General features: G+C 41.1%; 1 protein-coding gene across 2 annotated transcripts in view; it reads right to left on the bottom strand.

Annotated features, from left to right (window-relative positions):
• The window catches only part of LOC119728711 (PR domain zinc finger protein 14-like), a gene marked incomplete at its 5' end in the record, with an annotated part of 95,248 nt that overhangs the window by 15,036 nt on the left and 55,838 nt on the right, over positions 1-24,374 (bottom strand). For both annotated transcript variants that reach the window (XM_038201050.1, XM_038201051.1), the window contains 2 exon segments: positions 6,743-6,853; positions 21,466-21,582. In XM_038201050.1, coding sequence (XP_038056978.1) covers positions 21,549-21,582 — 34 coding nt within the window.

Here is a 24,374-nt window from a genome sequence, read left to right as displayed (position 1 = left end):
ATTTAACGAGTTGTAACTAAGCCCAACATTAAAAAGTTCAGTTAAATATGTAACAATGTGGACGGCATTGGTGTGCATAGGATTTGTCGCCCTCTTACTGCAAAAGTCAATCCAGCGTTCGATGAACCCACTGTACTGTTTCTGGGTGGATTGTCGCCAGGATGACATGATGATGTTGGTAGCTGCCTCTGGAATTCCTCTGCCTTCGAAGGATCGCCGGACAGTCTGCAACAAAGGAGGTGGAGTTTATGGTTAATTGGGTTGCAAACACCTGTCACTGGCTGTATGAGGAGATTGTGTGACTTTGGTATATTATAGCACTGGCGGCTCAATCAGCATATTTAGCACTTGCGAAAACCAGGGCTGGGTAGGCCATTTGGGAACTATCATGAACCCTTCCGCGTTATCCGCAGCAATTTTGTTAAGGCATCTGCCTATTAGACAAGAAAGGAGGAAACGCATAGAACTTTAGGGACTCCCAGCTTACAGAAAATGCATCAACTGCCTCTGCTTCTGGGTCTGGTTTCCATGATACAAATCTCGAAAGCTGTGAATTTAGGCGGGAAGCCAAGAGATCAATCTCTGGTCTTTTCCCGTTCCCACAACTGATTAAAAATCTCCCCATTTAGCATCCATTCTTTTTCATCCTGGAACTCTCGAGATTTTCTATCTGCTATAGTGTTCTGTACCCCAGGTAAATGGGCAGCAGATACCCAAATACCCCTGTCTACACACCAGTTCCATAACTGTATTGCCAGTAAATTGCAACTGTCAGACTTGGAGCCGCCCATGTGTGCTATGTAGGCAACAGCTATTGTGTTATCAATGTTCAACTTCACATGCAAGTTTTGCTTTTTCCCACAGAAAGATTTCAGAGCAAAAAATGCTGCAAGAAGTTCAAGATAGTTAATGTGAACGTCCTCTGATTTCAGACTTTCACTGGCCTTCCAACGTCCCCCAGTATGGGTAGACCCATCAGTTGCCCCCCATCCCTGACCTGATGCATCAGATGCTAACTCTAAATCAGGTTTACCTCTGGAAATGGTGGAAAATGAACTGTCAACATTCTGAAGCCACCAATGCAACTCCTCATGAGCCGTGTCTGACAAACACATCTGTCTATCAAAATGGCCAAAATTCTCTCTGAGGGCTGTGTTTTTTCCCTTTCCAAAGTGCGGTAATGTAACGGCCCATATTGTACCCCGGGAAAAGAGGCAACCACCTTGCCTACAAGTGTGGCCACATGCCGAATGGTAAGCCTTTTGGCCTGTAGAGCAGACAGGCATGAGCCTTGATATCTTGTTTCTTTGAGTCAGGGAGGCGTACCTGTCATTTCTTTGGAATTAATAATAAATCCCAAATATTCAATCTCCTGACAGGGCGTGAAAATTGATTTGACCGGATGAATAATAAAACCCAAGTTTTGCAGGGTTTGGGCAGTAAGTTGCACATATCGCTCAGCCTCACTCACCGAGGGTGCAACAATTAAAGTATCATCAAATGTAACCGGTAATAGTATGTCCCATGCCCCGCAGTGTAGCAAATGGGGGTTTCATGATTTTGGTGAACAAACGTGGCCCAGAACTCAATCCATTTGGCAGAACCCTATATTGATAGAGCTTATTGTCCCACATGAACTTCAGATATTTCCTACATTCTACAGAAATGGGTATTGAATAGTACGCATCTTTGAGATCCAATGAGGCCATATAGCAGTTTCTTGTTATGAGGTTCTTTGCTGTATCAAATGTATCCATTTTGAAGTGTCTATACACAATAGTCTTGTTGAGGTTTGAGAGATCCAGTATGATTCTCACTCCGCCATCTTTTTTCTTGCGGGTATAAATATTGGACATAAACTGTCCATCTTCATAGCAAGTGGGTTCAATGACACCCTTCTTGATAAGCTTGCTAATTTCCTCATTAACACTGAATTGTTCTTCCAATGTTAGTTTGTACGGAGGTGGAGTGTAAAGTTGTTGAGGAAAAGAATCAATTCCCCAAAACTCCAAATGATACCCTTTAATTGCTTGCAGGATAACTTTGTCTGAAGCAAGTTTTTCCCATTCACTGCTATATAGCCTCAAACGGCCCCCAATCCATTCATAATTTTGGCCTGTATACGTACCTACCTCCATTGCAGTAGGTCTTGTGTCACTTAGGACGTCTTCTTTACATGTTTGAGGTTCGGACTGACTGGGTCCTTCGCTGATTGTGAGCCGCAGGTCCGAATGGACGACGGTGGTGTTGAAAGTTTTGTCGCATTTTCATGGCATTGACGTTTCCCCCTAAAAAAAGGGGCACTGGCACTGCCACTGGTTTTCCAGCCTGCAGCCTGAAAGCGTCTGTTTTCAGGGGCTGTAGGGATGGTAGGGTTGAAACCCCCTTCGTTGTTGTCCTGTGAAGCGCATCACGCCAAGTGTGGCTTTCTGCTCCTCTTGGAGTTCTTTAACCTGTTTCCCCAAGTCGTCACCAAATAGCAATTGGGTCACTTTTGTGGACGGCTTGCATAAGTGAGCATATTTTTGGTTCATGTCAGGTCGGATGAGCTCTTTTCGCAAACTTTTAAGTTCAACATTGGCTGATGCCAGCAATGCGTAGCCATCCTCCTGTTCGGCAGTCAGTGTGCCAGTACAAGATTGAGCCAGGGCTGTAATCCCTTTGATGAGTGGCTTCTGCACTCTCTGCAGTTTCAAATCCCTGGAGCGGGTTTTAGCTGATATGTAGTATCGGTCCCAACTATAGTTGGGACTGTCCCAACTATAGTTAGGACGGTCCCAACTGTAGTTGGGCTGGCCCAACTATAGTTGGGACGGCCCAACTATAGTTGGGGCTCATCAAGGGGCCCATCTATAGTTGGGCCACTCCAATCTTTTTATTTTGAGGTGTCCCAACTATAGTTTACATTGATGTACAACTATAAAACGTTCCTTACAGCTCTGATACACGTCTGACTTTACTGGGGACCACTGAAATTAGCTATTGATGGGACCCATCTATAGTTGGGTCACCCCAATCTTTTTATTTTGCGGTCCCAACTATAGTGTACGTTGTTGTACGATTATAAAACATTCCCTACAACTCTGATACACATCTGACTTTACTTGGGACCAATGAAATTATCTATGGGTGGGGACCATCTATAGTTGGGCCACTGCAATATTTTATTTTGGGGGCCCAAGTATAATTTACATTGATGTACGACTATAAAACATTCCCTACAGCTCTGTTACATGTTCGACTTTACTTGGGACCATTGACATTAGCTATGGGTGGGGCCCATCTATAGTTGACCGGCCACGCCAATCTTTGAATTTTGCAAAATGTTGCTGGACTATAAAACCCAGCTGGACAACTCATCCAACTAAGCAGTACCACGTGGCAGGCTGGCCCTGCAACACGCATGCACGACATTAACATTAACACTCTCTATCAAGCATCCGGCGCAACTCCAGTCCTAACTATAGTTGGGCCGGCCCAACTGCTGCACTATAGTTGGGACCGATGCGATAGTTGGGCGTAACATTGTCCCATATTTGAGGATTAACCTTTGGTACAGTAAGAGCGTCGCATTTACTAGGACACTGATATTTTTCAGCTGTGTCTGTGAGGCTTTTCTCCTCGAGCTTTTCCCTCATAAGGAAGTTCAGACTATTCGCTACATCCTCTTTGATGGGGTTACCCACTACAGAAGGAGCAGTAAATTTCGCTGCAAAACCTTTGGCTTTTGTAGTACTGTCACTAGTGCTCATACCCGTTTCTGCACTGCTGGTGGTAGCAGTAGCACTACTCGGCCTAACATTATGCTCCGAGTCTGTGTCCACCATGTCCACAGGGGAAACCATATTTTGGCCAGTTGGTGATGTGGTCATGTCCTCAGACTGTTTCAAAAAATCGACATTTGAGTCAATATTCACGGCCACAAAGGCTGAATAAGTACTTGCATGATCATCGTCACCGCCGCACTGACATGTCGGAGTAAGCGCCGGCCGCAATGTTGGAATTCGCCATGACACCCATGATCATCGCCTGGAAATTGTGACTCTCGGTGGCTTGTTTTGCCAGTAATTCCTGAAGGCGTGTGAGTCTGGTTGACATACCAGTATCATCCTTGGTCTTCCGAGGATGTTGTGAGCCCTTTGGCTGAGAAGAGTCCGAGTTACTCGCACTGTCTACTAAAGCGCATCAACAAGCGTCAACAAGCGTCAACGGTCGTCAACAAGCGTCAACAAATTTTGTATAGGCTTTTGAACATTAAAAACAGCTTTATATGGTAGAAAAAGCAATAAAGAACATCTTCTGCATATCAATTAATGTTAAAATTATTTTAAAACTTGGTTTTTTGAATGCGAAATGTACGACGAATTTGTCGATAAAAGTTGACCGCCATCTTGTTTGGATGGCGCTGTAGACTTCGTGGATGCATAGTATGGCTCTGTACACTTCACGCAGCGTAGTACGGCTAGCTACACATAAACAAGATGGCGGCCAACTGTTATCGACAAATCCGTCGTACATTTCGCGTTCCAGAAACCAAGTTTTTAAATAATGTCAACATTTAATTGATATGCAGAAGATGTTCTTTATTGCTTTTCTACCATATAAAGCTACTTTTAATGTTCAAAAGCCTAAACAAAATTTGTTGACGCTCGTTGACAACCGTTGAGGCTTGTTGATGCTTGTTGACGCTTGTTGACACGCTTTAGTAGGACCCGGTGCAGTTGTACATGCAGGCGTGCTTGTTGCACTAGTACTCGTGGTCATGCCCGTACTGCACGGTGTCGTTGCACAAGCAGCAGTCGGTGAGCACACCGCTGCCTTGTTCGGCGTCTTTTTGCCGTCAGTTTTTTCCTTATTTTTGTCCATGGTTACCATGGATCACAATTCTTCCGTCGAAGATTAAGAAAGGACAAAAACGAAGTGAAGTATTTGATACAAATAATTATTTCACTCCGTGAAGAAAATGACAGCGGTTCCCACTATCGCGCACTGTGGCGTAATGGTGGCGGGATCTCACGGAATCTCTCGCGAGATTTCGAAATAAAATGGATATATTTCTCCCTCATAACCGTCATGACCGTATACGTTTATCGTTAAATTATTTTGTGTTTCTATCTTTGGTATCTGGTCGATCGGTGTTGGAAAGTCTACGCCTTTAAATTTGAGTCCGTCGTCTTTGGTGTATACAACCGGTTCTTCTTTATGAATTTTATATTTAGGATCGTTTTTTATTTTATTTTTTACTTTATCCGTGTACAAGCCAAGAGCCGCTCTCAAAACACCATCTCAAACACTCGTCGTCTTTGTTTTTAATGTTTATCATCACCGTTTTCTGTTTGATACATTTAGGTAGGTCTATGTAAGAACTACCCCTCACGGGGTTAAACCTGTTGATGTTGATATACAACGCCATTATCTTTTTTAAAACCCAACCCGATCCTTGATTCGTATACCTTTCATCCTTTCTAAATAGCTGGTCGATGTCTTCTTTTAAAACCTGTTTTATTTGACTTTGATTTAAAACGACTCTCTGATCGCTAAAATGAATAGCTTCAATCGTTTCGATCGTACCATCCGGTTTGGTTTTTTCGTATCTTATTTTGATCACAAGTTCTACATTTAAACCTCTTAACTCTCTCAATTCCGACAAATTTTATTTACAATTTGATCTTTGTGCGTATCAAAAAATCTGACTAAATCGTTGTTAAAAGTCTAGGAATCAGTTCCCAGTTTCTAAAGTTGTTTCTGAATCTCCTCGTCGCTCTAAACTCAGCCTCTTGAAAATATTCAGGTTGCCTAGAATTTTGAATCGCTGAGAGTAAATCTTTTTTCAAAAATCGACCATTATAACCCGTCAGTGTAAATTCTAGATCGTAATCGTCTACAATCTGTTTGAGCTCATGTAGTGTCTTTTTCCTAAAGTGCTTTAAATTGAGCTTTGTAGTTTTTTATCCTGTCGATGTAGACTTTTCGAGAAAGATAAGCATATCGATTGTACGATATTTTATATTGCTGGATGTAATCATGCAGCGTGGCTTTATTCCATCTAGAAAACCCTTTAACGATTGGCTTGAACGTATTCATCATTTATATCAATATTTAAAAAAAAAAAATTTTTTTTAAGAGGTCAGACTTTTGGATTTATAAGCAATTAGACACATCGGCCAGTGAGAGAGATCTTCAATACGAGAGATATTTGGGGATTGGCGCCGTACCCCTCTCCTGAGGGTTTTGTCTGGTGGGAGAGTGATGTTTTGGCCTAGTGTCCTCCACCATTGCGGGTCAAAAAAAGGGTCTATATTTTAAAATATTTGTCTTGTACCACTACCCAGACCTATGGTAAAGTCTGGTACCCTCCCCTTACACCTACTGGTAGCAAGTCTCTTTTGTGAGTATGTGTGGTTATGAAAAGAACCAGAAGATACGCTAGGGCAACCACATGATTCGTGGCATGTCTTTAGATGGTGGTTTACCAGTATGCCAAGTTAGAGGTACATCGGATTTTAAAAAGTGCCAAAGTCGGGGGCCAGAAAAACAAAGGCTTTTCCAACAACTATGCTGAAACAGCCAATAAGGGAATAAGGAAAAACAGAGGTAATCCTCACTTTTTCTACTTGCATGTACATATTAAAACAACAACTTTTCCAAGTTGGTCCATTACCAAGACTAAGCCCATATGGCAAATTGCTAGTCACTTCATTGCATTTCTTATGACACAAATCTGTAACGGCTATTGACTTACCCCTTCATTTATGAGCCATAGTAGCATGTTAATTGTTAGCACAGCGGTCAGCAGACCTACTCGTCTGATCTTCAAAATAGGAAGTGAAGATTGTGAAGCAAAGACACCAGCCTGTGATAAACAAAAGTCGTATTCAGTAATAACTTCAAGTGTATAATTTCAAAAACATTACTTAAATAACAAAAAATGGCGTTTTAAATTCTTGTTGTGTGGCATTCAAGTTAGGTGGGGTAAAGGCATACAGGATCATTTGTTCAATATTTTGTAAAGGAAAATCAATACAGATCATTCTCAATTTCTAACTCATAAAATTCTTGTAATTACCATGAACATTAGTTGGTATTGCAGTATTAATGTAACAAGAAAAGTCTACCATTTTTTTTCTTGAACGTGTTCGAGGAAAAACTGTTGGGTCATAGTACTAATGAATTTGCCTTTAAAGTGCTTACTGATTCCATAAAGTCAAAAATAAAACCCAGTCTGATGATATCACTGATCATATTTGACCAACTCCACAAAAAAAGGATATTATGTCACAAAAGGTTGTCTACAACAGGGGAGCGCAAGGGTCCCATGGGACTGAGCATTTGAGTCAAGTAAGTCAAAGTGCCACCAAAAAAAAGTGAATTTGAGTTACATTACATGGTGGTAAAGCCAACAACGTAAGCTTATAATAGCGCTCCATAGCCCCTCCCATTATATTAATTACTTCCTTGGAGTTCAAATTACACAACTGAAAAAAACCCAAACAAACAGGCTTTGGATTTGGGCCCGATGCACTCGAAATTGTAATTTTAAAGATGTCAATCATGAAAAAAAAAGTGAAAATCACATATTCACCCAATCAACGTTGAGCGGGCCATTATATGATAATGCAGAGTGCGACTAAATATATTGATTGTTACTTGTGTGTCAAGTATGGAAGGACCTCAGTTAACATCTTACACGGTCCTGAGTAACCTCCCTCAACTCGCTGAGCATCATGGCCCATTTAGCATTTGGCTTAGAAGTTTCCAGTTACTCAATGGAGCATATTTGAATAATTTATTGGCCAATGGATTACGCAAACTTCTTGCCACTCACAGGTGGACGGTACATGTAACGTGCAAAGAGGCAGATTCGTGGTGAACTACGCACAACGTCTGCTTCCCTGACGTGAAAATTCTAGGCCTCTGTTTTTGTCTGTGGGCCTGACTGTTTCAGCAGTAATATCAGTAGTGATAGGTACTGCTTGTGGCCATCGAGTAATTTGATCTACACATGTAAGCATGTAGGTAAATCCATGAGATGGTGGTAATGGACAAACTATATTAATGTGGACATGGTTAAAGAGAGCATCAAAGCTGCTGCTGATAATTATGCCCTCAAAGAACTCCGGTCACCTTCTGAAGTACTAGCTGGCTGTAACCTTCCCAGAATAACCACGGGCGTACAAGCCACATGCTACACAAGTGGCATATGAAGCGAACGCCTGAGTGTGACTTGGGGGGGGGGGGGGGGCTACTGATCAGAGCGCAAGGCACATTGTCAACGAGTGCCCAATCAGAAAACTGGACGGTTGCATCTATCGTTCGTCTGGCCAGCTGTGACCTGATCACGACACGGTGGACCTTGACAATTGATTCAGTGTTGCATACAAGAGATAGAGAGGTGTCACAGAGTGACGCTGTACCTTAACATGTTGACACTTTATGCACTTTCTGGTTGATGATCAAATATCTTTGTTAATTGGATGGCCATATGAATATTTGTGTGATTGAACGTTGAGTAGCTCTTATTCCTGGGTGAGATGTACCATGAATAGAATTAAAGACATTATGCCAAAATTCAGGAGGTATGTATGGATGTGACTGACCAGTGGATATGGTCACATGTAATACTACCGTGGGTGGTGAAAAGTGGCATTTCTTGAAATTGAAGATTCAACGATGTATGTAGCTTTACTAGGTTTTCATCGGTCTTCTGTTTACAAGCAATTGCGTCAAAATCCACTGTAGTAACTGATGTGATTGCGGGAGCCATAATATCAATATGGAGTCTGGAAAGTGCATCTGCTGCAGCATTTTCACTGCCTTTCGCATAGCGTAGATGTATATCTGTGCTGAACTGTGACATAGAATCTAAGTGACGGATCTCCCCAGGTGAATAACGATCAGGCTTCGCTGTAAAAGCATATGTGAGGGGTTAATGATCGGTTAAGATGCAAACATCTTGAAATTCTAACATATGTCTACAATGACGAACAGACAAATATAACGCTAACAACTCGGGACCAAATCTACCGTATTTAGTTTCTGCCGGCTGTAAACGTTTTAAAAGGAGGCAATGGGCATCAAAACCTTATGAACACACTGGTGGAATGCTCCTCCAATTACAACACTGGACGCATCAGTCATGATGCAAAGTGAGCTTTCCGCATTTGGGTGTACTAACAAAGTAGCTTCAGCTGGACAGGTTTTGGCTGTCTGAAATGCTTTCAAGGCAGTATTGGAAAGTTCGGTTGCTTTTTTTTTTGGGGGGGGGGGGTTAGGCCTACCTATGTGGGGTGCTGTGGTCCAATATGGTTACAGTGTTCGATTCGTGTGCTGTGGTATATGGGTTCGAATCCTGACCGTTGGAACATGCATGCTTGTGCTCTTGAACAAGGCACTTTACCATTATTGATTCGTCCTTCGGATGGGACGTAAAGCCTTAGGTCCCGTGTGTTGTGTAAAGAACCCAGTAACACATTGCTTAGAGAAGGGTTTGCCCCGGTGTTTCTGGCAGTGGCTGCAATATATGCGCCGCAGCACCTTGAAATATGCATTGTCCTTTTGGCAAAAAATTGTGTCCCGAAGAGTGACGTCATGATTACGTCATCAATGGTCACGTGACGTCATCACAAACGTGCATATTTTGAAGTCCTATATTTACAGAACAGTAAGTGCAATTTTGGTTGAAACTTGGTATGTGGGTAGACCGGGATGTGTTAAAGATAAAAAATGAGGTGACGTCATGATGATGTCATCATTCGATTTGATAAGAATATTGAAATTTTGGGACCTTTTAGCCATATCTCACGAACACAACATGCAAAATTCTTTTTGTATTTGGTTTGTTAGGTAATAGGTATTTGCATAAAATTTGGAAAAATGTGTGACATCATTATGACGTCATCAAAAATGCGATTTTTCAAAACACATCTAAGGAAAGGTCCGATCGTTATGAAACTTGGTGGGTAGGTAGATAATGGTACTAGTATGCAAAGTCCGAAGTGTCATCACGATGACGTCATTGTTTGATTTTTTTTAATGATTTTTAAAATATTTATAATTTTATTCTGCTTCCAAAATTGCACACTTCCTTTCATCGGATTGACTGTAAACTTGGTTCAAACCAAGACCACTGTGATGTAAGTACATATTAACCTGTAGGTTGATAACCCATAGCAAGGCCACTTTGGCCAGTGTTGGGATTCTAGGAAGAATAAGGTGGGTGGTAGAAGACATATGTTGTGGTCAATAAATATCCAAGTTAAGGTTGTGGTTTTACCCTCAAGAAGGGTTGGAAAACATCTTCAAGGAGAAGATGTGGTCACACCTCCACTGAGGGTGGGGCTGACATCTAACAATGGTTTAGGGACATGTAAAAAGTAAGGAAGGAATTGAAATGGTTAATCTTGATTGAGGCACCAGAGAGTGCACAACATTTTGTATAGCTCCAGAATATGAGAATGTAGCAATAAATAGTATAGCAAGAAGTTGTCCAGTGTGAGTTCCTGATGTAGAGAACTTTAAGTATAATCGATGTTCACCGAGGTGGACAACGTAACATGGTGGCAGCGGTAAGCAGCAGTGACGAGAACCAGCGTACCACAAGAAAAGAGAACAGTATCCCCATCCTTTGATGTGGAGGATGATTCCAACTCCAACTGGAACTTTTGCTGCCGACGACGTGTAACACTGTCAGTTACGGGGCAGTAGCTACCGGTACAGCTCCAAACCAGTCCTACCAGAGGATGAAGACCACCTGCGAGATGGCATCATTGCAGTAGAGGACCGGTTCATGGTGAGAGGAGGCTGACAGGGAGCTAGGACGGGACGTGTGGAGTGCCAGTGACGATCCAGACGGAGTGCAGCGTGCCGTGACGATGACGTTGTGGTGCTAGAGGACGGATGACGCAAGGGATGCACCGATGTGGACCACTGCAAGGGTGTGGTAAGTACATTGTGTAGGGTATATATAAGAACTCGTGTCCACTGAATTGGAGATGTATACATGTACCGGTATTGTGTGTAAATGTACTGAGTATATTGGTAAAGTAGTAGTAATCTTTTCAGTTGGTTATTCTCATATTATTGTGTAAATCACATAAGTACAGTAAATTGCAGTTGATGGTCTTTAGCATGCCCCAGCTTCGTTCATCCTCAAAGTCTTCTACAATCATGCCAATGGATACCGATCACAGTAATGAAACCCCCAGTGACCAACAACACACTGGAGCCAGTTCAAGTATGAGTGAAGGTCAAGTTAACACAAGTCCAGTGTTGCCCAGCGGTAAAACACCAGAAGGTGTTCCGGAGGGTCTGCCACAAGAAATGTGGATTGAATATCTCAGAATACAATCTAATGAAAGGATACAAATGAAACAAATGGAATTGCCACATGTACAAATGCAATCTCCCAATCCCACACCAGTGTTCCAGGGACAATGTGGGTCAGACAAAATTAGAGTCCCAAAATTGAGAGAGTCAGATGACATAGATGTTTATCTCAAAGCATTTGAAAATCTTGCAGAAATGAATGGCTGGCCTGAGGGTCAATGGTCAGCCAGGTTAGTGCCTGAGTTGACAGGCAAAGCCAGGGAGGCATATGCGTCACTCCCGGTAGATGAGGCTAAGATTAATACAATTCTTAAGAGAGCCATTCTAGATCGCTATGAGATTAGGGCTGAAACATACCGAACAACATTTCGCCAACGTGTGCGTAAAGGTACAGAATCGGTTCGAGATTGGATTCATGAATTATCCCATCAGTTTGACAATTGGCTAAAATTTGCTGACATTGATCATTGTACCCCATCAGAGATTTGCGATCTCATGATAATGGAACAGGCCATGAATAAATTGCCGTATGACCTCAAAATACATCTAAAGGACAAAAATCCCCGTACTTGTAAGGAACTTGCCGATATGGCAGATGCATATGTGGCAAATAGAGGGGGGTCTGACTACTGGCGTAAAGTAGATTTGCAGAAAGGGAACTGGAAATCTAGAACTAGTAACAAACCTAATTTCTTAGGTAGTAAGAGTAACAGCCACTCTGAAAACCTTCCAGTAGATAGTAGCAAGGCTCGTCATGAACAGGAGGGACAGGGTGATAGTAGTAGTGTGTTCGTAGGCACTAGGAATAAGGTGCACTTATGACCGTGGTACTGGTAGGTCCAAACTGTACATACCGGCAGTGGCGTCACCAGACTTTTCAGTCTGGGGGGGCACAGGGGGGGCACCAGCATTTGATGGGGGGCACTTAGGTGGATACGGATCGCCGTCCTGGGGGAGGGGTCTAAGGGGAGGGGGTACCCCCCTCCCCTTTGGAAAATTTTCGCATACGGAGGATGGGCTAGATGCAAAATGGTGCCACATTTGATGCTAAATTTGATCTGAAGATATCTCCAGAAATTGCTATTTTTGAGGTAATGATTTTAACAACGCGCAGAATTTTGCAGAGGATAGGGGGGCACCAGCATTTGATGGGGGGGGGGGGCACTCGGGGGGGCACTAGGTTTTCCAGGGGGGGCACGTGCCCCCCCTGGCCCCCCCCCCCCCCCTTGGCGACGCCACTGCATACCGGTGAGTGAAAGGCAGTGTTATCACTGTCACGAGTATGGACATATCAGTCCATTATGCCCTTTAAAGTCACAAGTTGGCCAAGGCAGTAGTAGTAAAAGTACCAGTAGTAATCAGGCACTTGCCGAGGCAGTGCCTAAGGCAGACAAGGGTATGTCTAGTCAAAGTAAGTCACACAACAAGGGTCCCAATCCCAAATCTGTTAACAGGTGTGAAGTAAGTGTAGAACAAGAGTTACACGCAGTACAAATTGACCCTGCGGAAACACTGTTAGAAAAGTGTATGATTGCAGGGACAGTAGAACGTAAACAAGTACGAATCTTAAGAGACTCGGCTTGCACACAAACCGCAGTGAATGCAAAATTAGTTCCCCCTGAGTGTTATCTGCCAGGTAGGCACGTCACTCTCCGTGGAGTAGGGGGCCATGTGACTGTACTGTTGGCATTAGTTAAACTGCATTGTGCAGTAGTTTCAGGACAAGTTGTAGTGGCAGCTCTAGAAGGACTAGACAGGGACGTCTTATTAGGGCACGATCTTGATAAAACATGTGGAGAAATTCTTGCCAAAGAAATGTGTATTTTAACACGAACACAGGCAAAGACAGAATTAGATGATTATGTTCAAGGAGAATGTGACTTGCTATCGGAGGAAAACGTAGCAGTGCAGTTACAGTCCTCAGAAAAGGAGAGTAAAGTACGTGAAAATAGTGTCAGGCCAGCTGTACACCAACAGCATAGTGATAAATCAAACAGTGAAATGGGTAGCAGTGCTAGTGAGGTGAAGGTTGACTCAGTTATAGTGCGTAGGGTCATGGATAAACCCACACCAGGTAGTAGTAGTAGTACCAATGACGTATCCCAGGAAGAGGTCACTAACCTCAGTGATGGAAAAGGGAAAGTGGATCATTTGCGAACGGGTTTGCAGATCGACAGAAAAACATTGGTGAACTTGCAGCAATGTGATGAGAGTTTGAATGGAATAAGGGATAGGTTAGTTCCCAAAGATCACATTGACGCCCACAGGGTGTGTTTTTATGACAATGATGGCCTCATTATGCGTAAATGGGAAAGAAAGAATGCTACTAGTAATGATCCAGTGAACGCGTTGATGCAGAATGATGCCATACATCAGATCGTACTTCCTCAGCATTGCAGGTTAGGAGTACTCAAGTTAGCACATGACGCACTGCTTGCAGGCCATTTGGGTGTATCCAAAACCAAAGACAGAGTGCTTGCACATTTTTACTGGCCAGGGATATTCAAGCAGGTTGCAGATTATTGCCGTACTTGCGATGTCTGCCAATTTCTAGACAAGGGTAAAAGTCCCCGTAAACATCCATTGTGCCCTCTGCCTATAATTCAGACACCATTCAAAAGGATAGGGATTGATATTGTAGGTCCCTTCAACAGATCAGTCAGGAGAAATAAGTACTTGCTGACTATATGTGACTATGCTACGCGATATCCCGAGGCTATCCCGTTGCCAAATATCAGAGCAGATACAGTGGCGCATGCGTTGATCGAAGTATTTACGAGAGTGGGGTTGCCAAAAGAAATTGTGCATGACCAAGGGACAAACTTTATGTCCAATATTATGGCATCTCTGTGTAAAACCCTTGGCATACAACAAATTCCCACTACACCCTATCACCCACAAACAAATGGGTTGACTGAGCATTTCTATGGAACACTTAAAAATATGATGAAATCGTTGGGAGAAAAACAGATGAAGAAGTGGGATGAGTACATTTCACCATTTCTTTTTGCATACAGAGAAGTGCCAAGCCAAGCTACTGGCTATTCCCCCTTTGAGTTATTGTATGGGAGAAAAGTAAGAGGCCCGTTAACATTGATCAGTGAGCAGTGGATTAATGACGATAAGATATCAGACATAAGATGGACACTCTGATGAGTGAGGCTGCTGAAAATATGGCCAAAACCCAAAGCAAAATGAAGGAGTATTATGATCGAAACTCTGCTCCTCGTACATTTGATCCAGGTGACAAAGTACTGCTCTTCCTACCTTTGGGTAACTCAAAACTTGATAGTAAATGGCAGGGCCCCTACGTTATTACACGTAGGATCAACTCTGTTAATTACGAAGTAACCTTGCCAAACAAGAGAAAGTCCAAACGGATAATCCATGTAAACATGATGAAGCTGTGGTATGATAAGGATCATGAGCAACGCATGGCAGAATGCCATTATGTTATTGCAGATGTAGACTCATTTTCCGTTAATGATAACAATGATGATATGGTCACTCCTGTAGAAAACATGGATGCAAACATAGATATAGGGTTGAATTATCATCAAACTCAGACTTGGGAAGATGTAGCAGTGTCCGATTCATTGACAAATGCCCAAAGTCAAGAGATGAGTAACTTGCTGTATTCATTCAGTGCGGTGTTTTCCGATGTGCCAGGGAGAACCCATTTAGTGAAGCATGAAATTAAGACGGAGGGAAAACAACCCATACGGCATAGGGCGTACCGTACTCCTCATGCTTTAAGACAGAAAGTTCAAGATGAACTACAGAGTATGCTAGACATGGGTATCATTGAACCTATTACAAGTTCATATGCATCGCCAATTATTGCTCTGCGCAAGTCTCATGACCAAATCAGAGTAGTTACTGATTTCAGAACTCTGAACAAAATTACGGAATTTGATCCGTATGTCATGCCTAGGATTGATGACATATTAGATGAGGTAGCAAAAGCCAAGTACATTTCTACCCTTGATCTGACTAAAGGATTCTATCAGGTCCCTCTAGATCCACAGACCAAAGAAAAGTCAGCGTTCATTACGCCCTTTGGTCAATACTGCTACAATGTACTGCCCTTTGGCATGCAAAACAGCAGTAGTACATTTCAGAGATTAATGGATGAAGTCCTAAATGGTTGTCATGGTTATGCTCAAGCATACATTGACGACATATGTATCTACAGTGAAACGTGGGCAGAGCACATGGTTCATGTGAAAGATGTATTGAGCAGACTAGCACAGGCAGGTTTAACAGCCAAGCCAATTAAGTGTAAAGTAGCTCATTCTCAGGTCTCATTCTTGGGTCATACTATTGGTGAAGGTGTGATACAACCAATGACAGATAAGCTGGAGGCAGTGGCAGACTTTCCGAGGCCCTTGACAAAAAAACAAGTCAGGGCATTTCTGGGCCAGTCTGGGTATTACAGAAAATTTGTACCCCATTATGCCACAATAGCAGCCCCATTGGTGGAGCTCACAAAGAAGAGTGCTGCCAACACAGTTGTATGGAATGAGATGTGTGAAAGAGCATTTTGTGCCTTGAAAGAAAAACTGACTAGCCCACCACTCCTGCGTGCACCAGACTTTTCCAAGCAATTTGTACTCCAAACAGATGCTTCTAATTATGGTTTGGGTGCGGTACTCACTCAGTGCGATGACACGGATATTGAGTATCCCATTGCATATCTCAGTAGAAAAATGCTTGCAAGAGAGCAGAATTATTCTGTGCCAGAGAAGGAGTGTTTGGCTATTGTTTGGGCCATTGCCAAGTTGAAGTACTACCTGTATGGCCAGCAGTTTACAGTGCTCACTGATCACAGAGCCCTGAAATGGCTAGACAGTTTCAGAACCAGTAACAACAGGTTACTTCGATGGTCGATGCTGTTACAGGAATACACATTCACTGTGCAGTACAGAAAAGGCATTGCTAATGCCAATGCAGATGGTCTCAGTCGTGCATAAATTCAGATTAATTTGCAGAGAATAAGTAACCTTGAGTATCATTCATAGTCCACACGTTTGTTTCTAGAAATCACCGTAGAAAACATGTTTCTACAACTCAGTATATTTAATGTTTAACTTTAGATTTAGTAAGTGCATGAGTGGAACTTTAATTTAGTTTAACTGTTTACCTGGAATTTCACTGTGCAGTACAGAAAAGGCATTGCTAATGCCAATGCAGATGGTCTCAGTCGTGCATAAATTCAGATTAATTTGCAGAGAATAAGTAACCTTGAGTATCATTCATAGTCCACACGTTTGTTTCTAGAAATCACCGTAGAAAATATGTTTCTACAACTCAGTATATTTAATGTTTAACTTTAGATTTAGTAAGTGCATGAGTGGAACTTTAATTTAGTTTAACTGTTTACCTGGAATTTTCAGTGTAAGTGGAAATTCTATTTATTATCAATATATACGTGTACGTGTATCTCACAAATCCTTGTTGGACGTTGTTTTATTTGTGCTTGAATAATAAGCATTTGGATGTGTTCTCATGTATTCCTTGCAACAATAACTTACTGCACCCAATCCAGCTCAGTGTACTACATGATGGAGGACCACCCTACTGACGTTGCATTGGATGTTGCTGAATGGACACTTTTGAATTATAATCAGTCTTCTTCAAATTGCTTTTGACCACTCATAATTTTACTATTGATAACAAGTTTTTAATTGATGTATGTTTAGTTTCTGTATTTTTCAACAGGGTAATTTTGCTTGTTTGCAAGACTGACACAGTCTTCTCTAGGGGAGGGGGCATGTGATGTAAGTACATATTAACCTGTAGGTCGATAACCCATAGCAAGGCCACTTTGGCCAGTGTTGGGATTCTAGGAAGAATAAGGTGGGTGGTAGAGGACATATGTTGTGGTCAATAAATATCCAAGTTAAGGTTGTGGTTTTACCCTCAAGAAGGGTTGGAAAACTTCTTCAAAGAGAAGATGTGGTCACACCTCCACTGAGGTCGGGGCTGACATCTAACAATGGTTTAGGGACATATAAAAAGTAAGGAAGGAATTGAAATGGTTAATCTTGATTGAGGCACCAGAGAGTGCACAACATTTTGTATAGCTCCAGAATATGAGAATGTAGCAATAAATAGTATAGCAAGAAGTTGTCCAGTGTGAGTTCCTGATGTAGAGAACTTTAAGTATAATCGATGTTCACCGAGGTGGACAACGTAACAACCACAATGACAAAATGTGCATTGAGAAGGGTTTTCAAGATGACGTCATCGCAGGGCATGTGACGTCATGTGATAAAGCTTTATTTTTGGAATTATTCTATTAAAGCTGTTGTGAACAACCTTTAACTGTATTAAACACTCTTAAAAGTGACTGCAAAGGACAAACATAGCATAAACATTTATAAAATGCGAAAAAGCCCTGTGTCCTGTTTTCAAACACATATAGCTCAAGTTTCTTTTCTTTTTGTTCTAACCCAAATCCCTTTGACTTTGTACATGTTTTTTAGTACCGGGCACTTTTGACCCAAAACACAGTCCTATTCCAATAAAACTTAACTCAGGTAGAGAGACCCCATAGTGAACTTGTGTCCCGAAGAGTGACGTCGTGATGACGTGACCATGGGTCACATGAGGTCATCTTAAACGTGCATATTTTGAAGTCGTATATCTAGAGAATTGTAAGTCCAATTGGGTTGAAACTTGGTATGTAGATAGACAGGGATGTAGATAGACAGGGATGTATTATACATGTTGGTAAAAATTGAGGCGACGTCATCATGAGGACGTCATCATGTGATTTTATTTGGATTTTTGAAATTTTAAAGTTTATTGCCATATCTCACAAAGGCAACATGCTCAATTCAAAATTGGTTTATTGTAATGGATAAGTTAGGTCGTGCATATTTGCACAAAACTGTGACAAATGTGTGACGTCATGATGACGTCATCAAAATTGTGAGTTTTAAAACACACATAAGGGAATGTCCGATCGTCTTGAAACTTGGTGGGTAGGTATATAGTGCAAAAATCCAAGGTGATGTCATGATGAAGTCATCATCTGATCTTATATTAATTTTTAAACATTTTACATTTTTGGTGCTAGCTCAATATAACATGAAATGCAGTCAGATTGACTTTCAACTAGGCACAAACAAAGACCCTAAGGTTAAGGTGGTCCCAGACAAGTGACATCATGACGACGTCATCATAGGTCATGGACGTCATCTTAAAGGTGTATAATTTAAGATTATATCTAAAGAAATGTAGGTCTGATTGGGTTGGAACTTGGTATGGACATGTAGACAGGGACGTGTTGCAGGGGGAAAAAATGGGGTGGCGTCATTATGACGGCATTATGGGGCATGAGACATCATCTTAAAGGTGCATATTTTAAAGCCCTATATGTGGAGAACTTATAGCCATGGAACTATGTTCTTGCATATAATTTACCTGACTGCATAAGGACAAAACAAAACATCAACTCATAAAAACATAATGCGGAAAAACCCTATATTCTGTTCATTGAACAGACATAGTTCTAGTTAGGTGTTGGGCCTTGAGCCCAATACCTATTGGTTTTGTAAGATTTTACACTGTTTGTATTCTTCTCAGCATATTCTCAGGAATTCATTTCCGGAACTGTTTGGAGAAATGGAAACATATATGAACTTCATTTGTCAATACATGAATGCCCAATCAACAGCAGATGGTCTTTTTTGTAATTACGTCATCATGACGTCATCATGGGTTACGTGACGTCACTCGAAAGTTTAATAAATTTAATCTTTGAAATTCCATATAAAATCAACCGTGAGAGACCGGAACCTGAAATTTGCGGGAATCGACATGGTAATACATGATCTTCATTTTATCCTGTGCGCGTAAAATCACATGACCCGTCCTTCCGGTCGAAACCGGAAGTGCCTAATAATTTAAAAGTGGAAAAAGATATGAACTTGCTTTTAACGATTTAAGTGTCTGCCTGAATTGACCTTTCAAAAAAAATAATGGGTGACTCCATGAAGTGTTGGAGCGCCCTCTAGCGGCAGGTTAAAAAATGTCAAAAACGCATTTTCACTTGATGTCTGTGGCGAAGTTTGCGGTTATCGCTTCAAAATTAATGTTCATGATGACCATAATGCAGACAACACCTGTGCGCGAAAAAAATTGATTATGTCATCAGACCGCGGTCGACCGGAAGTTACAATAAAAACACCTTTAAACCTTAAAAAATTGCTAGAAAATATACCGTGATAGATATAATCGAGATTTGGCTGTATACAGCACAGTAAATATAGCTCTTGAGGTTTCTGGGAATGACGTCACAATGACGTCATCAAGTATCATATTACAAGCAATCACAGATTTCTAGATTTAATCTTTGAAAAGCAATGTAAAATCAACTGCTACAGATTTGATTTTGTTCTTTATGGCAATCGATACAATATTGCAGGGTCTTCAGTTTTGGTATTAAGTGCAAAATCACGTGACCCTTCCTTCCGGTCGAAACCGGAAATGCCTTATTATTTGAAATTGGCAGAAGATGCGAACTTGCTTTCAACGATGTGAGTGTCTGCCTAGGCAGTACTGTACAAACATGTTACAGTTGACGTCATCAAATGTTAGAGCGCCCTCTAGCGGCAATTTAAAAAATGTCAAAAACGCATTTTCACTTGATGTCTGTGGCGAAGTTTGCGGTTATCGCTTCAAAATTAATGTTCATGATGACCATAATGCAGACAACACCTGTGCGCGAAAAAAATTGATTATGTCATCAGACTGCGGTCGACCGGAAGTTACAATAAAAACACCTTTAAACCTTAAAAAATTGCTAGAAAATATACCGTGATAGATATAATCGAGATTTGGCTGTATACAGCACAGTAAATATAGCTCTTGAGGTTTCTGGGATTGACGTCACAATGACGTCATCAAGTATCATATTACAAGCAATCACAGATTTCTAGATTTAATCTTTGAAAAGCAATGTAAAATCAACTGCTACAGATTTGATTTTGTTCTTTATGGCAATCGATACAATATTGCAGGGTCTTCAGTTTTGGTATTTAGTGCAAAATCACGTGAACCTTCCTTCCGGTCGAAACCGGAAATGCCTTATTATTTGAAATTGGCAGAAGATGCGAACTTGCCTTCAACGATGTGAGTGTCTGCCTAGGCAGTACTGTACAAACATGTTACAGTTGACGTCATCAAATGTTAGAGCGCCCTCTAGCGGCAATTTTAAAAATGTCAAAAACGCATTATCACTTGATGTATGTGACGAAATTTGCGGTGATCGCTTCAAACCTAACATACATGATGAACTTAATGCAGAAAAGACCTGTGCGCGAAAAAAAATGGATGACGTCATCAGACCGGAAGTTATAAAGAAAAGACTTAACTTGAAACCTTAAACAATTGCTAAAAAAATCAACCTTGAGAGATATAATCAAGATGTGGCTATATATAGCAGAGTAAATATAGCTCTGGAGGTTTCTGGCGATGATGTCACAATGACGTCATCAAGTGTCATATTACAAGCAAATAAATATTTCCATATTTAATCTTTGAAAATCAATATGAAATCAACTGCTACAGATTTGATTTTGTTTTTTATGGCAATCGATAAAATGTTGCAGGGTCTTCATTTTTGGTTTTAAGTGCAAAATCACGTGACCCTTCCTTCCGGTCAAAACCGGAAGTGCCTTATTAATTGAAATAGGCAGAAGATGCGAACTTGCTTTCAACGATTCGAGTGTCTGCCTTAGGCAGTACTGTACAACAATTTTACAGGTGACGTCATCAAATGTTAGAGCGCCCTCTGGCGGCATGTTGAAAAGTCAAACATGGATTTAAACATGCATATTTTGAGTTGATGTGTGTGGCAAAGTTTGCGGTAATCCATGGCCCAACACCGTGTGGTTGTTCCTACAACCTCTAAATATCTTTGTCTTTGTGCTTTTCTCATCCCCTGTAAGTAATATATTGATGTTGCACATCTTTTAACATGAAAAGCATGCATCGCCCAAATCTGACCAGCTTCATCCTAAAATAGGGTAAGATAACATGATACAAAGACAACACAATAAAGCCCAATTGTAGACAGGATCTTGTAGTACAAAGGTATTTTGTTATATTGAGTTCCTATTTAAATCTTACCTGAAAGCAGAGTTGTAATGATGCATACAGCTCTGGACATGAGGCGGTATCATGTTTTGGCCTTGCCTTGGCAGCTGCCACTCTTATTGTGTAACTGCTAAATTGTACAACAGCCAACTGTAAAACAAGCAGCAAAGAAACAAAAACTAAATATTTCCAGAGTCACACATATACAGGGTGTCTCACACACACAAAAACAAGCCCTCAACTTTAATTTAAAAAAAATACACAGCAAATTATCTATACATATTTAGAGAGTATAATCCATTAGTTTTCCAACAACGTAAACGTCTTTCCAATCAGGTAAATATTGATTGAGTTGTGGCCAATTGTAAGCAAGTACCGTTTTTTCATTTTTTCCACGGCGACTGATATTTTGACAGCTGCAATAAGAACACGGGCCGAAACTTGCATTTGAGAAGAAAGACTACCAAGTAGAGGGCAGAGACAACCACAAAAAGCAGCAAACTAAACATCTAAGAAGTTAATCAAACAGATCTTTTCGGGACTATACCATTACTTCCAAAAGGACAAATAACTATTGTTGCAAAAATAAAATAATAAAATGAACAAAATAAAGAAAGAAAGATTAAAACATTAGACAAAAAAAAACTTCCCTCACCCTAAATCCATTACATTCCTAACAAATGACAATTGAGGTAGGATCAGATTGAAAAATCAGCACTTATTTTGAATTGGACATAACTCAATGAAACTTAACCCAATCGAAAAAAATTTCATTGTCGTAAAGCTAATGGACTATACTCTCTAAATATGTATAGATATTAAAGGGAAAATACAACATTTGCAAACATCAAAAAATAAAACTACCAAATCATTTTGAAATACCTTGCTGGACTGTTAGTGAATGACAGTGTAAAGCATCCTGTAAAATCATGGCACCTGGTATACTGTCATTTTCAAGAAAAGTGGTATTTTTGTATCAATTTCCAACGCTGGTCGGCCGACCAGCGTTGGGAAAAAAACTGGCTTTTTTTCAAATACTGGCCCCAATTGACCATCGCACTTGTTTGCAATCGATTACACACCTATGAACGGGTACAAGCCAGCTAGACTGGTTCCCTGACCTTACAATTCCCCAATGTATGTAAACTGCTCTGTTTCTTCTTATATGGAGTCAGGGAACCAGATTGTTTTTCTTGGTTTTATAGCATTTTCGAACCCAAAACCTCAAAAAAGGTCAGTGTAACTATATTGCTATATATTTCCAACCCCCCAATTCCATCCATTTCTGACAATTACAGCAAAAGCAAATGATGTATATTCCCTTTAAGGATGAATTGTTTTTAAAACTGTGAAAAAGAGGACACTTTGAGGGTTATTTTTTTTTAACACCCTGTACATATATATCGAATAGGAGGGGGCAGTGAGTTCTTGAATTTGGGCTTTAATAACACCCTCCTAGTAAAAGTAAGAACCTACTAATAATGAGAATCTATGTCTCAAAGAATTTGGGCTATCTATTCTCTAATGGACTCCAGGCATGCACTGGTTTGTTCGTATATGGTGCACAGTAAATTGGCGAATTTTCCTGTAAGTCGAATTCGAACCTGGAGCCCCTGGAATAACGACACCTGTCTGAGGCGAACGCACCCGGTTACCCAAGTCCAAATGGTACCTTAGACCCTAGAAAGTACTCGAGCAATCTAAAGGCCCTAGGGAATGAGCTTGTTTTGGGAAAATATACTGCCGACTGGTTACTGATAGTCTGTGCTCTGCATTGCTCTGAAATAAACTCTCAGGGACCGAAAAATCTTCTTTGATTCTGAAAGATTATGGATGGTTTATTTACAAATCTGCCACAACTGAAAGCCTGTATGTGTAAGCTATTGATTAAAGAACCTCTATAAACAAAAATAATGAATGATAACTCGGCAGCCTAACACTAGCCGCTATGTCCACACGATGTTTACCTTGAAAACAATGAATTAACATAAGCCCCTAACGTACATTGTGGGCCACCTGTTATTTTATGATAAATATAAGACAAAACAATTACGTCTTGTGCAGACCATGTGCAGACCTGTCAATCAATGACCAGACTTGTTCCCAGTCGTTAACCCTGTCTCGTCACAGTATGTAAGGCTCATTCTATTCTGAATGTGCATATTAAATTAGTCCGAGTTTTAAACTTGGACCCAACTTATCGCCTTTTTTAACATTTGGACATGGTCTGGCGATAGTAAGGTCCAAGCTAAAAACCGCGAGCTGGACAACACCGTCCCAAAAACCAACATTTTCCAACAAAAAAACATCAGATTTCACCTTCAAAACGGCCTCCAAATTACTAGATATGCCACCTGAGGTACAAGTAGACATCGATGATTAAGATGGTTGTACTGAAGTTTACTTACGATCCGGAAAAAGTGAAATTTTCCGTTCATTTCGGAGAGCTCCCCTCGCGATCTTGAACACGTTAAATTTCCGATCGTGTTTAACGTTTGAACGACGCGATTTTTTTCTTCATGCCCAGCGTACATTCGATGGTCCCCGTATCCCGAGTGCGATTCCGTTACCGAGCGCGCGCGATGCATCGATTATGATAATGATCACGTTTGTAAACACATACATGTACATGTGCATTTCGAACTGTCAAAGGGAATCGGGAACCAGCTTGAACTGGTATCCGCCATAAAAGCTGCGCTAGTTCCCGACTCCCTATTATCGTTTGAAATGCACATGTGTTTACAAACGTGATCCAGTCTACTCATTATCATAATCGATGCATCGCGCGCGCTCGGTAACGGAATCGCACTCGAGATACGGGGACCATCGAATGTACGCTGGGCATGAAGAAGAAATCGCGTCGTTCAAACATTAAACACGATCGGAAATTTAACGTGTTCAAGATCGCGAGGGGAGCCCTCCGAAATGAACGGAAAATTTCA

The sequence above is a fragment of the Patiria miniata genome, unplaced genomic scaffold, assembly GCF_015706575.1.
Source record: "Patiria miniata isolate m_02_andy unplaced genomic scaffold, ASM1570657v1 HiC_scaffold_20, whole genome shotgun sequence".
NCBI classification, from domain to species: Eukaryota; Metazoa; Echinodermata; class Asteroidea; order Valvatida; family Asterinidae; genus Patiria; species Patiria miniata.
This window is presented reverse-complemented; position numbering and strand designations above follow the sequence as displayed.